The sequence below is a fragment of the Stenella coeruleoalba genome (genome assembly GCF_951394435.1).
Source record: "Stenella coeruleoalba genome assembly, chromosome: 12".
Lineage (NCBI taxonomy): Eukaryota > Metazoa > Chordata > Mammalia > Artiodactyla > Delphinidae > Stenella > Stenella coeruleoalba.
The window spans coordinates 10379775-10394692 of record NC_137158.1 but is presented as its reverse complement, the minus strand read 5'-3'; the positions used below and the strand labels follow the sequence as shown (position 1 = coordinate 10394692).

The window sequence follows — 14918 nt, the reverse complement described above, 5'->3', positions numbered from 1 at the left end:
CCTCTTGTCTCAGAGCACACTTTCAACTACAGGACTCACTCAAACAGTAAATAAATGGTCCAAGAGCTGTTCTCAGTTCAGGGTTGGAAGTTAGTAGTGCAGGTGGGTGACTGAGTCAGATGACTTGTTTACATCCGTGCATGAAAGACAAGCTTCTCGGCAAAGGTCTCCTAAGGAAGGATACATTCTAGACAGAGACAGCCCAGGCCCAGTGTCGCCTTCCTCATGGGCCTGAGAAGTACCCCTTCCACATAGCCTAGCAGTTAAATTCTTGAAGATGACTTTGCTCTCCATCTAAGACTTTGCCTTTTGCTTAAGAGTTGATGACCTCTTACCTGTCTCTGGGAGGCTCACTTCTAGACCTGAAAGAAGCCTGCTTCTGCTCAGGCCTCCCGGCTTGCTGCGAGGCCTCAGCCCCCTTTCTCCTGTCGGGCGGCACGCTGTGGGGAACCTGGTCCTGGGGAGAGGCAGTGGCTGTGCTCAGGGGGGTCTGAGACCTAGATCGCTCCTGCAGCCGGGATTTCTTTTCTCTCGGGGCCTCAGAACCAGCGCCTGTAGCTGTATCGCTGAGGGTTCCATCCTGACTTGCCTGCTGAGGGCCGCTTCCGAAGAACCACGCCCCTGATTTGGTTAAGATTTCTTGTTGCTTTCGACACAAATTGCATACCCACATCACCTATTTGAAGAAGAGAGAACGATATAAATTCTTTGCACTATTTGGAAATTATTTATTTTCATCACACTAAAATATCCCTTAAGGAAGAAAGAATGGTTGTCATCTTTATATTTATCCTTGTACATTTCTTATGAAAATGATCTTTGTACAAATCACCGTCAAGTATATGAATGCCTGGACCGAGATGCATCTGAAATCATAGACTTCTGGTAACCAGGATAGAGTTTTGCTTGGCATTTCTAACACTATGATTCTGAGTTGCATATTACCATGTATCCATCACATTTTGAATGACTGTCTTTGAAGTTTCATTTAAAATAGCTTAGTAAAAATGGTCTGAGCAGGGTAGTCGATTGATTAGAAAAATGTTGTAGGGCACCATAGAATTAATATTTATGTACATAAACCTCAGTGTGTCATAGGATTTAGAAGGATCTACTCAAAAACCATCCATTATTAAAATCAATATGACAAGATATTTACGTGGAACAAACAATGAAAGGTAGGCACAAAAGAAAAGTTCAGGCTGTATATTCTCTCTAGTTTACCAGCAATCAACTAACCTCAGCTAGAAGAGCTCTTTCGGAGCCATCATTTGGAAACACATCTGCTGATAAATTATAAGATGTTATCGCCACTTAAAATAAATCTGTATAGCTGCTCTCCTCGTGATGACACTTACAACGAATGTAATAATGGGGCCAATGATGGTAACAGAAGTAATGAATAATACAATAATAACAGCAACGCCCGCCTCAGTGACTTTTCTTGGATCGCACTTCAGTTTTTCCTTTGCATTTCAGAAACAGCACCTCCGGGAAAGCCTGATTACCAAACTCTAGGTCCTCATTTTCACTAATACTGACTCAGTCAACAATTGTGCAAACATATCACGTAAGGATGAATAAATCCTCAAAACATTAAGTGAGAAACAATATAAAAGAGGAAAAGAAGAAGCATTGTTTAGTTGGCGAAAAGAAGAAAATGTACTCCTGAAAACATTCAGACGGATACAAAGAAAACTATCACTTGTTACTGTTTACAAGACAAAATAAAAGCTAAAGTGACAATAAGAAAAAGACAGAGAAAATATATTTTTAAAAAGGAAAATATTGCAGATGAACTGTTAAGAACTGCTCCCTTCCAAGCAAGAAAATTCAAATGAATTTTGAAAACTAAGACCAGCAGAGAGATTTGCTATAAAATGTTGAAGATTGATTATGCTTAACTCATTCCTCTACACTTCCTCAGGTTATGAAATGAAGACAACTCGGTCCACAAAAGCAGTTACTTATAGCATCTGCACAATGTATTAGATCACAGACTTCCCATTTAACGAGATGAACAATGCATAGTATATGCCTGTATCAGAATACAGGATCTATGGAATGGAACTTCAATTTAACATGCTTGCCAAATATGGCTATACTGTGCACAATGTATTAATACCACCATCTCTTAGATATCATTAATAAGGTCCCTCAGAAGTCCTGATTGATTGAGAGTGGACGTATCAAAGATGGCGATACCTTAGGACCAGAACTTCCATCAACAGTGACACTGAGTCTCCTCCGCCCAGACCCTGGATGGGGACAGGTGATGTGCTTCCTCTTTGGCTGCCTCTTTGGTTGACAAGACAGTGATGCGGAGGTCTGAATTCATGGAGTTCAAGGAGATTGGTATGAAACTTTGACTATTTTACAGAAACGAAGTACACATTAAATTTTTATGTATTACACTAATAATAAACAAAATACTACTCTTTATCAAATTAGGTCCTTTTCTACAAAAATATTAAAGTGTATTTAGGATAAATATGAATTTCCTTCAAAACCATACAGAACACAACAAAATTTACAATTATTACAAAAGTTTCAAAATGGAATTAAGCTGAATAAAGAGGCAGAAAAAAGAAGAAAATATGCACTTCTGCATATTTTCTAGAAAGTTGTTATCACAGTCTTAGCTTGAGTGTTTCACAGTTTTAAGTGCTATAAAAATGGATCAATAGAAGGTAATTGCCAGATTTGTGCAGATTCCATGTTTTGAATATGTTACAAGTTTTGAATATGTGCTGCAGGATTGATAAAAGCAAACAAAATATAGTTATTATTTATTTTAATAAGTTAAAATTACAATTAAATTGTAATTAAATTACATTTTAGTTAAATTTTACAATTCACTTAATTTCATTTTTAATTTATTCAAAAGGTTATAATTAGTAGTTAAGAAGAAGCAGCTGTTTTGATTAATCCATTTAATATTATTCATTCTTTTAAATCTGTGATATTTCCTTAATTTTTGTAGAGTTTTAACACTTAGGAAAACTATTGTTTAATTCCAAATTTTCCTATGTATTACCTTTTTGTGCACCATAATATTTTTAGATTTGTATTTAAAAATTATAAGTGTGGTCAACCTATCTGCCAATTTGAAAGCAAAATTAACTGTAAAAAAGTTCAAATATTTTTATTGAAATACTACCTCCCAATATCCATTATTAGTTATATAAATTAGTCTTGCCACAAAGTTTACAAATGAAAAAGAAATTGCTTATACGAGATGTAAAAAAATATGAGATTACAATAGAATATTAGTCATACCTTTCAACACATTTTGTATCAAACATTGCAGACATGTATAAAAATGAGCTAATTCGTTGCTGAGAAGCAACACAGTTATGTGTGTGAGATAGGTTTCCACTGTCTCATAGTAGATGAGATAGTGGAAAATAGTTGATGACAGAGGAGTTGAAAATGAATGAGTTCTCTTTGGTGCTTGTTTTGATGTGTGTGTGTGTGTGTCTGTTTGAGTGTGTGTCTGTGTGTGTGTGTGTGTGTGTGTGTGTGTGTATGTCTGTGTGTGTGTGTGTGTGTTTCTCCTAGTCTTTTGTTACTGTTACTTCATAGGTTTAATTTTTCCTTTTGGAATTTTATTAAATACATAATATGGATTTATGAAATATAAAATATGATATAAATTGCTTCTTTTTAAAGAGTAAAGCACCCCAATCCCACTGTTCCACTATTAATATTTCAATTTAGTTTTTCTATACAAATTTAAAACAAATTCCACTGTAACTTGGCATTCTATTTACTCACTTAATATTACAGCATAAATATTTCTATGGATTCTAAATGTTTCTAAAACATTTTAATATTACAAAATATTCTATAGACACTGTATACCATTAATCTAACCCTTAAACTGCTTACATTCTTTCACATTAATACAGAACTCTGCAGTAAAAAAGTGTTGATCAAACTGTTTTCCTATTTAAAGTCATTTACTTTTTAGAATGTATCAGAAAAATCAAATTACTGGGTAAAATTTTAGAGTGCTTTTAAGGTTCTTCTGCTATAAGCACTATACAATAGTTTAGGATTCTTTGTCTATTTTGCAAAATAGCCTCCCAAATGGGTTTTGCCAAATTGTAACCAAAAACCTGACAATATCAGCTCTGGATTTTAAGGTCTGATGATTTAATAATGCCCCCAGACCGTGTACTCTCACTCTCATCAATGTTTCAGATTTAAGATAATATAATGAGATCTCACCTAAATAATCACCAAAAGGCATCTAACAAAGTCATAACTGTCCATTCAAAAACACCTCCACATAAGCACATACAAGCACACCCTGAGAAGTCCCAATCAACCTTTCTAATTCCTTGTTTTTGTCTTTGTGCCTTTTTTCCCATATGGATAGTTAATAAATCATTTAAAAAAACAAGCAAACAAAAACCTAGAACATTAAAGAGAAAGGCCAAGATAAATGTAAAGGAGAACTGATTTTGGAAAAGTAAGAGATAATTCCAAGAATAGGAAAGAAAACTTAAAATGGTGTCTAATTAGTGTTCAGATACCAGAACAAAAAGAGCTCTTGAAAAACAATACTAAGATTGTCAACAACAAAAAACGAATTTCAAAGAAGGAGTTTATTAAAAAGTCAAGAGATAAAAAAATATGAGACAAATTCCAGCTAGTTCCAAAAAGAGAGAACAGAACATAGCAGAGAATGAATTTTGCAAAAATAATAGGAGGCAAATTCCCAGAGTGGAAAAAGTCACTGCATTTTAACAAAAAGAATGGAAAAAGAAACCACAAAGAGACAACATTGCTATAAAATTTCAATACACCAAAGATAAAGAGAAGATCCTAAAAGCTTCCAGAAAGAAAAAGTCAGATCCCTTTCAAATAGAATAGATCAGATTTCTCATCAGCAATATTGAATGTTTGAAGACAGGGAGAAATACCTTCAATGTTCTTGGGGAAAACATTGGAGCCTGCAATTCTATAGATAAGCAATTCATCAAGCAAGTGTAAAAGCAGTAAGCAGTATTTTCAGCATTTGGAAGAACTTGGAAAATTTACCACTCACACAGCCTTCCTTAGCAAAACAAAGTCTTCCAAGAAAGAGGAGGAAATGGGATCTAAGAGCAAATGGTCGTTTGCAGAAAGAGCAGTTAGGGAAGTCCCAGCGTGAACAGCCCCTTCTGGAAGCTTAAAAAGAATCTTGGAGCAATAGTGCTTTGTGACCACCTAGAGGGGTGGGATAGGGAGGGTGGGAGGGAGACGCAAGAGGGAGGAGATATGGGGATGTATGTATATGTATAGCTGATTCACTTTGTTATAAAGCAGAAACTAACACACCATTGTAAAGCAATTACACTCCAATAATGATGTTAACAACAACAACAAAAAAAGAAACTTGGAGCAAGAGGATGAGGCTCCTGGAATGAGGATTTCAAGAGTGAGAATAAAATATCTGAGAAAACAACAGCAACAGCAACAAAGGACCTCATGGAATGCACAGTGTAGTTTACATAAAGAAACTTAGCTGGCTAAAAGAAGAACCCATTTGCATCTGAAGGTAGGAACATTCTCCACCAAGTGGAACAATGTATTGGCCCCCTAGAATATCATGCATAATCTAAGCCCACCACTCAGCTCTATGGTGGATAAGAGCTGTATTATTTCAAGTTGCAGATGTGCCTGGTGGAGGAAATGAACTAATGATTAGGTGGAAGGACAGAGGGGTGTCTAAATGAACCTTATCCTTCTCTGTCACAGCAAGAGTATACGGCTGGGAGCAGCGTTTACTAGCCCTGAACTTAGATGTTCGATTGTACTTTGTCTCTCATGAATAAACTTGCAGTTGGGAAAGAATATACTTGCAGAGGATTCTTATTTTTGATATTGATATAATGCTTTCTTCTTTGTATTTCATTTTTATCCACATATACATAGTTACATAGACAGGTATATGCAGTTTGATGTCTAGTGGTATATTTACCTTTCAACTATACTCATAATATATGATTAAAAGTAGAATGGCATACCATGATCATTAACTGCCATTTATTGATAATTTTATCACTTCTGTTCATTTCCATGTTACTAATGAGAATGAACGTTTTTCTCAGTGTTTTCCAGATGTTCATTAAGATATTGACTGCCCCAGCCTTTTGTGTCTTTATCAATTGAATTAATACTATTTTCCTACTCATTTTAATTGATTTAACTCTTTGAGAGAAAGAGTTTTCATATTGTTACTTGTCATTTCAATTATCTTTCTCTTTGTCAATAAAATGGTTTTTCATTTTATACAGTCTAATCTACTGTGCTCTTCCTTGGCAATTCTTCTGTTGTACTTTAGCCCAGAAAACGCTTTGATAAATATTTGCTTTTATTTTTATGGACTAAATACGGTTGAACATTTTACAATTTACTCCTTGGTCCCTCAGAATTTACTCTGATGTGTGACAAGAGATAGGGATCTAAAGTGGGTGTTTTTTTCCCTCATAGCTAACTACCTTAACATGATTTACTGGATAATCCTTCATCACACGACCAACCTTCAAAGAAGACTATGTGTCTAGAGTTAAACAGCGCAGGTTCGAATCTCAGACACACCACTTCTTTGCTATTTACTCAGGTCCCCTCCCTAACACAGTGCCTCATCAGTAAACTGAGGATCTAATAGCTCCTAACTCACTGAGATGTTTGGGGCATTAATGACATAATTTATCTGAATCGCTCAGCACAGATCCTGACAGATAGTAAGCGCTTATGAGGCACTAATAACATGATAATGCCTAATTATTACTAATAATTACCATCATCATTACTTTACTAATCATACATATAAAATCTTTTAGGGGATTTCAACTGCATACAAAGCCAGCAAGATAAATTTTATTCCTACAGAGATACAGATGTATAAATGCGAACGTAATTCAACCACATCAGCTGCATTACATTATACAGTTCCTACACCTTGAGATGCTTTCACACAGGCTGTCTGATGATGTGTCTCTCATTGCTCTTGTCTGTGTAAAAGTCAAACATTTTTCTTATCTTGATTCTGTGTAGGTCACAGCATGTCACCGAACACTCAACACGATGAAAAGAGCAGAACTGGGGAAGTCACACCATCTCTCTATGTTTCAGTTTACTCATTTGTAAAATAGGGAAAGTAATAGTACTGATGATGTCACAGCCTCTGTCAGGATTAAGTGAGTGAGAGAATATATGCAACCGTGTTTAGCACACAGAAAGCACTCAGTACATATACAAAAACTCCCTGAAGACGTGTCTTCAATTAAATTAAATTATTCTTTATTTTCTGTATAAAGTGCCATACTCTGCACATATTTCTGATTTAAACAAATATTTCTGTTATGTGCTAGGCATTGTGCTAGGCTCTGGGGATATATCAGTGAAAAAAATGACAAAAATCTTGCCTGTGGAATTTATATTCCAGTGAAGAAAACAGACAAAAAGAAAACAAAATAGTAAACATACGAGGCATGCTGGATAGTGAGAAGTGCTGTAGAAAAAATAAGAACAGGCATTCTGTGTGGCAGTGAGTGGGGTTGACCTTCAAAATGGCTGGTCGGGGAATATTTCACTGAGAGAGAGTATCTGAGTATGTCAGGCTGTAAGAACAGCAAATGAAGAAGATTTTGAACAGGGGTACGCCTGCTGGTTTCAAGGAACAGCTGGGGCCGAGGCAGTGAAGGTGGTCCGGTGTGGTGGGTTCACAAAGCAACAGGGGTCAGACTGAGTAGGTCTTCATGAGTCACAGCAAAGACTTTGACTTTCACGATGAGAGTGATGGAAGCTCTTGGAAGGTTTTGAGCAGAGAAACAACCTAACGTGTTTTATGCTTTAATAGGATCCTTCTAGCCACTGTGTTGAGAATTAAATGCAGGAGCTCAGTTGCAGAATCTTTTTGAATTGAATTCTAATACTGCTCTTTTCACTCTCTTTAGGCTCATCTTTGCCAGATATGTTTCCTAACCCCTTTAGTTTATCTTTTTGTGTGATTTTGTTGGCGTTGCATCTCTTCATATACAGCACAGGACCGAGTTGTATTTATTTATCTAGTCTTTGTGTTTCAGTAGCATCCAAACATGCACTATCCTTATTTTCTATGTCCTGACTCATATTTTTTCTGGCACTCAGTAACTTTATTGACATTTAATAAATTGTGGTAATTATTATGTCATAACCTTAATTTAAGGAGCAGAAACTTATCTGTTGTTTGCAAGGAAAGTATCGAGGTACTATGTGTGAGAATTCACAAGTTCAAATTTATCATTTCTAGTGACAGAAAGTGTATAAAGTCTCATAAAATATTCTACTGTGAGTAAAATGACTCCTATTTTAGATATTACCTGGTCAATAGATAGCTGGTATTATGGAAATTCACAGGTAATATTAAAGTACTTTTTATTGGTTTATAACACTATATAAGTTTTGTGTGTACAGTATTATATTTTGACTTCTGTATACATGACTGCATGCTCACCACCAAGGATTTAGTGTCCATGTGTAGCCATAGAATTGACCCCCTAACCCCCTTTCCCTCTGGTAACCAATACTTGTTCTCTCTACCTTTGGGCTTCCTTTTGTTTGGTTTGTTCATTTATTTTGTTTGTTTCTTCGATTTATATTGCACTTGTGAGTGAAATCATGTTATTTGTCTTTCTTCATCTGACTTATTTCACTTAGTATAATGCCTTCAAGGTCAATCCGTGTAGTCATGAATGGCAAAATTTCATCTTTTTAAATGAATGAGTAATATTCTATTCTATATACACAAAACACATCTCCTTTATACATTCTTCTGTTGACAGGCACTTAGATTTTTTCCATATCTTGACTATTGTAAATAATGCTATGATGAACATAAGGGTGCCTGTATTTTTTTCAAATTAGTGTTTTGTTTTGTTTTGTAATCTTTGAATAAATGCTCAGAAGTGGAATAGCTGGATCATGTAGTAGTTCCAGTCTTAATTTTGGGGGGAACCTCTATACAGTTCTCCACAGTGGCTGCACCAATTTACGTTCTCACCAGCAATGCATGAGGGTTCCCTTTTCTCCACATCCTTTGATTTCTTTTTTGACCCAATAGTTGTTCAGTAGCATGTTGTTCAGTTTGCACATTTCTGTGATTTTCCATCTTTCTTCTTGTAGTTGATCTCTAGTTTCATAACTTTGTGATAAGAAAAGATTCTGGATATAATTGCAATCTTCTTAAATTTATTGGGACTTGTTTTGTGTCCCAAAATATGCTCTATCCTTAAGAATGTTCCATGTGTGCATGAAAGGAATATGTATTCTGTTGCATTTGGATGGAATGTTCTGTACAAATCTATGAAGTTCATCCTGTCTAATGTTTCATTTTAGGCCTCTGTCTCCTTGTTAACTGTCTATCTGGATGATCTATCCATTGAGGTAATGGTGATCCTATACTAGGTGCATATATACTAATCACAGTTATGTCTTCTTGATGAAATGTCCCCTTTATCCTTATGTAATGTCCATCTTTGTCTCTAGTTACATTTTTTTGGCTTGAACACTGTCTTCTCTTGTATAAGTATGTCTACCTCCACTTTCTTTTGGCTGCCATTTGCTTAGCATATCATCTTTCATCCATTCTCTTTGAGCTTATGTTTGTCTTTAGAGCTATAGTTCAATCTTGTTTTTTAATCCATCCAGCCACTCTGTGTCTTCTGACTGGTGAATTCAATCCATTTATATTTAGGGTGATTATGAAATGAGAACTTAGTATTGCCATTTTATTTTTTCCTTTCTGTTTGCTCTATATCTCCATTGATTCTTTTTCCTTCTGTTTTTGTCTGCCATTTTAATTTGGTGATTTTCTATGATTTTTTTTCAGTTTCCCCTTTTTTAGTGTTTTCTCGCTCTGCTCTGGATTTATGTTTTGTGGTTGCCATGAGATTTCTATAAAACATCTCATAGATAAAGTCGTCCTTTTTCTACTGATAGCATTCATTTTCATTTGCCTATATGGATCTTAACCTTTTTTTCTTCCCCTTTTATGTTTTTGTTGTCTCAAAGTATCCTATTTTATGTTGTAAGTTTGTTACCAAATTGAAGTAGCTATAATTATATTTAACGCTTTTTTCCCTTTAACCTTTACATTATAATCAATTGCTTAACAACATATTCTGATATAGAGTTGTAATTTTCTGCTTTTGTCTGTCGATTTATCACCTTACTAAAAGTTTTGTATACTTCTGCTTTTTCCTTTCAGGTAGAAGAGCTCCTTCCAACATCTCTTGTAAGGCACATCTAGTGGTGATGACCTCCCTCAGCTTTTGTTTGTCTGGGAAAGCCATTACTTCTCCTTCATAAGGGTACCTTTATGAAGGGTAACTTTTCTGGATAGAGTATTCTTGGCTGACAGTTTTTATCTTTCAGTATTTTGAGAATGTCATTCCACTCTGTCTTGGCCTATAGAGTTTCTGCTGAGAAATCTGCTGTAGCCTAAGGGCAGGTTTCTTTGTAGGTGATGATCATTTTTTCCCTGGCTGTTTTAAAATTCTTTCTTTGTCATTGACTTTCAATAGTTTTAATATAATGTGCCTTGGAAAAGGTCTTTTTGTATTGAGATAATTAGTTGTTCTCTTAGATTCATGGACTTGTATATCCAGTTGCTTCCCCCAGGTTTGGGAAGTTCTTAGCTACTATTTCTTTAAGTAAACTCTCTGCTCCTGTCTTTCTTTATTCTCCTTCTGGGATACCCATTATCCTAATGTTGCACTTCCTAATAGAGTTGGATAGTCTTGCAGAATTTCTCCTTTTTTAAAAATCTTAATTCTCTTTCCTCTTCTACAGGTATCATTTCTAGATTTCAATCTTTGAGCTCACTAATTCTTCCATCTGTTCTGCTCTATTTCCAATGCCTTTAATGCATTCTTTATCTCCTTTATTGAGGTCTTCAGCTCCCAAATTTCTGTTTCGTCCTTTTTTAGAGTTTCAATCTCTTTGGTAAAGTATTCTTTCTGTTTGTGAATTTTATCCCTAAACCCATGGAGCTGCCTAAGTTCTTGCTCTTCTGCATTTCTTCCTCCAATGGGCTCCATGAGAGATCACAACTCCCTTAACAAAATATTTTTGAAGCTTATACAATAAATGGGCATTTGTTTAATAACTTATACTCATGCCTCCTAGATTAACACAGTATTTGCATTATAAAACATGCAAAACATAAATTTAAATGAATGAGATAAAATATAATAGAATTTGAATTTTATATTGTACCCAAATAAAATTAGAAAACACTAACAAAAATTCTGGGAATAGCCTAATTTTGGAAATTAAGCAACACGTATATAAATATGTGAAGGTCAAAGAATAAATCACAAGAGAAATTAAAATGTGGTTTTTGATCTGAATGATAATAAAATACAACTTATTAAAATTTCTGAGATGTGGCTAAAGTACTTTTTAGAAAATTATAGCTTTAAACACTCTATTCCAAAAGAAACAATTATAAAATCAATGATCTAAGTTTTCACATTAAAACAGACAAAATTAATAAAATTAATTAACAAGAATAATGAAATATAGAATAAAGAACAGAACAATAGAGATTAAAGTGGAAATCAGTTAAATATAAAATTTAAAAATCAATAAAACCCAGATAAGATCAATGAAATCAGAAACTGGGTTATGATACCTCTTATACATGGAATCTTAAAAAAAATGATACAAATGAACTTATTCACAAAACAGAAACAGACTCACAGACTTAGAGAATGAACTTATAGTTACCAGGGGGGAAGGGTGGGGGCAAGGGATAGAGTAGGAGTTTGGGGTTAACATGTACACACTGCTATATTTAAAACAGATAGCCAACAAGGACCTACTGTATAGCACTGGGAACTCTGCTCAATATTCTGTAATAATCTAAATGGGAAAGGAATTTGAAAAATAGTAAAAAAAATTTTTTAAATAAATTTTAAAATTAAATTAAATTTAATTAAAAAGGAAAGCTGTAACATTCATTTCAGGGATCAGCTTCTATTTCAAATGTGCCTAAATGGAGAGTTATACATTTAAAATGTGGACTATTTTCGTGTAAGGGAAACAAAATAAATTGCACTGAGACCCACTTAAACATTAAAAAAAAAAAAAGAAACTGGCTCTTTGGAGGGAGTAATAAAATTGATGAACATCCCACTTGACTGATTAAGAAAAATAACAGAAAATAGAATTACCAAAAGAGGGGACAGCACCACAGATCCTAGACTCATTAAAAAGATAAATAAGGGAATATTATGAACAACTTTATGCCAATAAATTAATTAACATGGATTAGAGAAATTCCATTAAAATTCAAACTACCAAAACTGACACGGGAAGAAATAGGAAACATCAATTGCCCCATAACTAATAAAGAGGTTGTATTCATACTTAAAAGACAATGTACAATGAAAATGTCAAAGCCAGATATCTTTACTGGAAAATTCTTTTAAACATATTTAAAGATATCAAAATGATATCAATATAACATGACTTTTTTTTACTAAAAAAGAGGAAGATTGACCACTTCCACTTCTGAACTCCTTTTATCAGGTCAGCCTAGCCTTGAAGCTAAATTCCAGATACAAGAAAACCTTCCTGTAGCAAAATAAAGTTAAAAACCACTATCCCTCAAAAACATAGAAGCAAAAAGCTTTAAGAAAAGTTTATCAAATATACAGGAAACCTACCACTAACAGTGCACTTATTGTGAAAGTCGAATGTTTTCTACCTAAGATTGAGAGCAAAGCAAGGATTTCTGTTCTCAACATCACTATTAACCATTGTAATAGAATCATAGCAAATACAATAAGGCAAAAAGAAATAAAATATAAATTTTGGAAAGGAAAAAGTAAACATATCCTTATGGACAGAAGTCATAATAGTATATACAGGAATTCCTAAAGAATCTACAAAACACTGCTGGAACTAATATCTTGTAGCAGGACACAAATTCAATATACAAAAATAAATTTTAATCCTTAAGGATAAATTTAGCAACTATATGTGTAAAAGCTCTACACTAAAATTTATAAAACATTGTTGAGAAAAAATTTTTGAAGACTGCTGTGGACTGGACTGTGTCCCCCCCCCCCCCCCCCGCATTCATATGTTATAGTCCAAACCCCTAACGTGACTGTATGTGAAGATAGGGGCCTGTAAGAATGAGATCGTGGGGGTGGGACCCTGATCCAAAGAGACTAGGATTAATGTTCATATAAGAAGAGAGAGATGAGAGCTTTCCCCCCTGCTCCTGCCTGTGGAAGAACAGAGGGAAAGCCAGGTGGGGACACAGCAAGAAAGTGGTTGTCTCCAAGCCAGGAAGAGAGCTCTCACCAGACCCTGACCCTGCTGACACCTTAACCTTGGACTTCTCAGCCTCATGATAAATAAATGTCTGGTGCTTAAGCCACCCAGCCTATAGTAGTTTGTTATGATAGTTCAAGCAGACTAATAAATGGAGACATATATCACATTTAATGATTGAAAAACTCTGCCTTGTTAAGATGCTATTTCTCCCAAATAAGAAGCATGAGTGGGAGACCAGTGGTAAGCAGAGAGAAGTTTGGGTATTTTTTTCCTCCAGTAGTTTAGACAGTGACTTCATCCCTCTATAGCTCCCCTAGGATGGTGCCTCATTATACTGCCCTCCCAGGATCCAATAGCACCATTTCTTCCCCAACTCCTCTAGACCTAGATGTGTTCATGGCTTTCCAGCTTCAAACCATCTCAGTCTCTAATTGGATGAAAGCAATCTGCCTCTACCCTTACTTCCTGGAAGAAGCAAAAGTACTTGATTTTGATGTAATATAACATCATAAAAACCTCAAATTACATCATAAGTTTTTCATGAAAAGTTTAAAGCATCCATCCAAAAAGTACTACATATACCAGGAGGCAATAACACATGAAGAAAGACAGAAAGAGATGAAGACAGAGAGACAGGGACAGGTAGAGAGAAAGAGGAAGAAGGAGAGAGAAACACATAATGGAAACAGACCCGCAGGAGATCCAAATACTGGAGTTGTAAGACAGATATTCAAATATGGTGTATAATATGTCCAGTAAGTTAGATGACAAGATGAAGAATCTAAACAGAGAATCAGAAACTATACAAGAAGCAAATGAAAATTCTAGAACTGAAAAAGAGTGAACTTAAATAATTAAGAACTCAGTAGATTGGTATCCTTTCCAATTAGAAAAAATAGAAAATAGGATTAGTGAACTCAAATTAGGATAAAATATGCAGGCTGATGTAGGGAGAAGAAAAAGTATTGAATTATAAAATAAGGATGATCATAAGAGAGTTATGAACCATGGTAAGAAGGTTTAGCATGTGTGTAATTGGAGTCCTAGAAGGAGAGAATATAAAGTATGGAGCAGAAGCAATCCTTGAGGCCATGATTTTCCAAAACTAGCTGCTATGGACTAAATGGCTGTGTTCCCTCTATATTCATATGTTGAAGCCCTAATCCCTAATGTGGTTGTATTTGGAGGTGGGTACCTTGATTTTGAACTTCCCAGTCTCCAGACTGTGAGGAATGAATGGCTGTTGTTTAAGCACCCCTGTCCATGGTATTTTGTTATAACAGCCAGAATTGACTAAGACACCAATGAAAGACATAATGCCACAGAGTCGAGAACTGCTGGAAACCCTAAGCAGAATAAAGACAAAGAAAACAACACCTAAGTACATCAGAATACAACTATAGAAAACCAAAGACAAACTTTTAAAACAGCCAGAGAAAAAAAGAAACATTATTTTCAAAGGAGAAACCATAGGATTGATAACTGACCTCTCAATAGAAGAGTTAGAAGACAGTACAATTATATTTTGGTGATGAAGGAAAATAAATGCCAAATGGAATTCTATAAAAGTGGAAAATGTTGGGCTTCCCTGG

At 35.0% G+C, this 14918-nt stretch overlaps 1 protein-coding gene across 1 annotated transcript in view; it reads right to left on the bottom strand.

Moving 5' to 3' along the window:
- Positions 1-673, bottom strand: part of LOC307195140 (regulating synaptic membrane exocytosis protein 1) — a gene marked incomplete at both ends in the record, with an annotated part of 217032 nt that extends 216359 nt beyond the window's left edge. The window contains one exon of the mRNA XM_079938956.1: positions 336-673. Coding sequence (XP_079795082.1) covers positions 336-673 — 338 coding nt within the window. The remainder of the gene's footprint in view (positions 1-335) is intronic.
- Between the last annotated feature and the right edge of the window lie 14245 nt (positions 674-14918).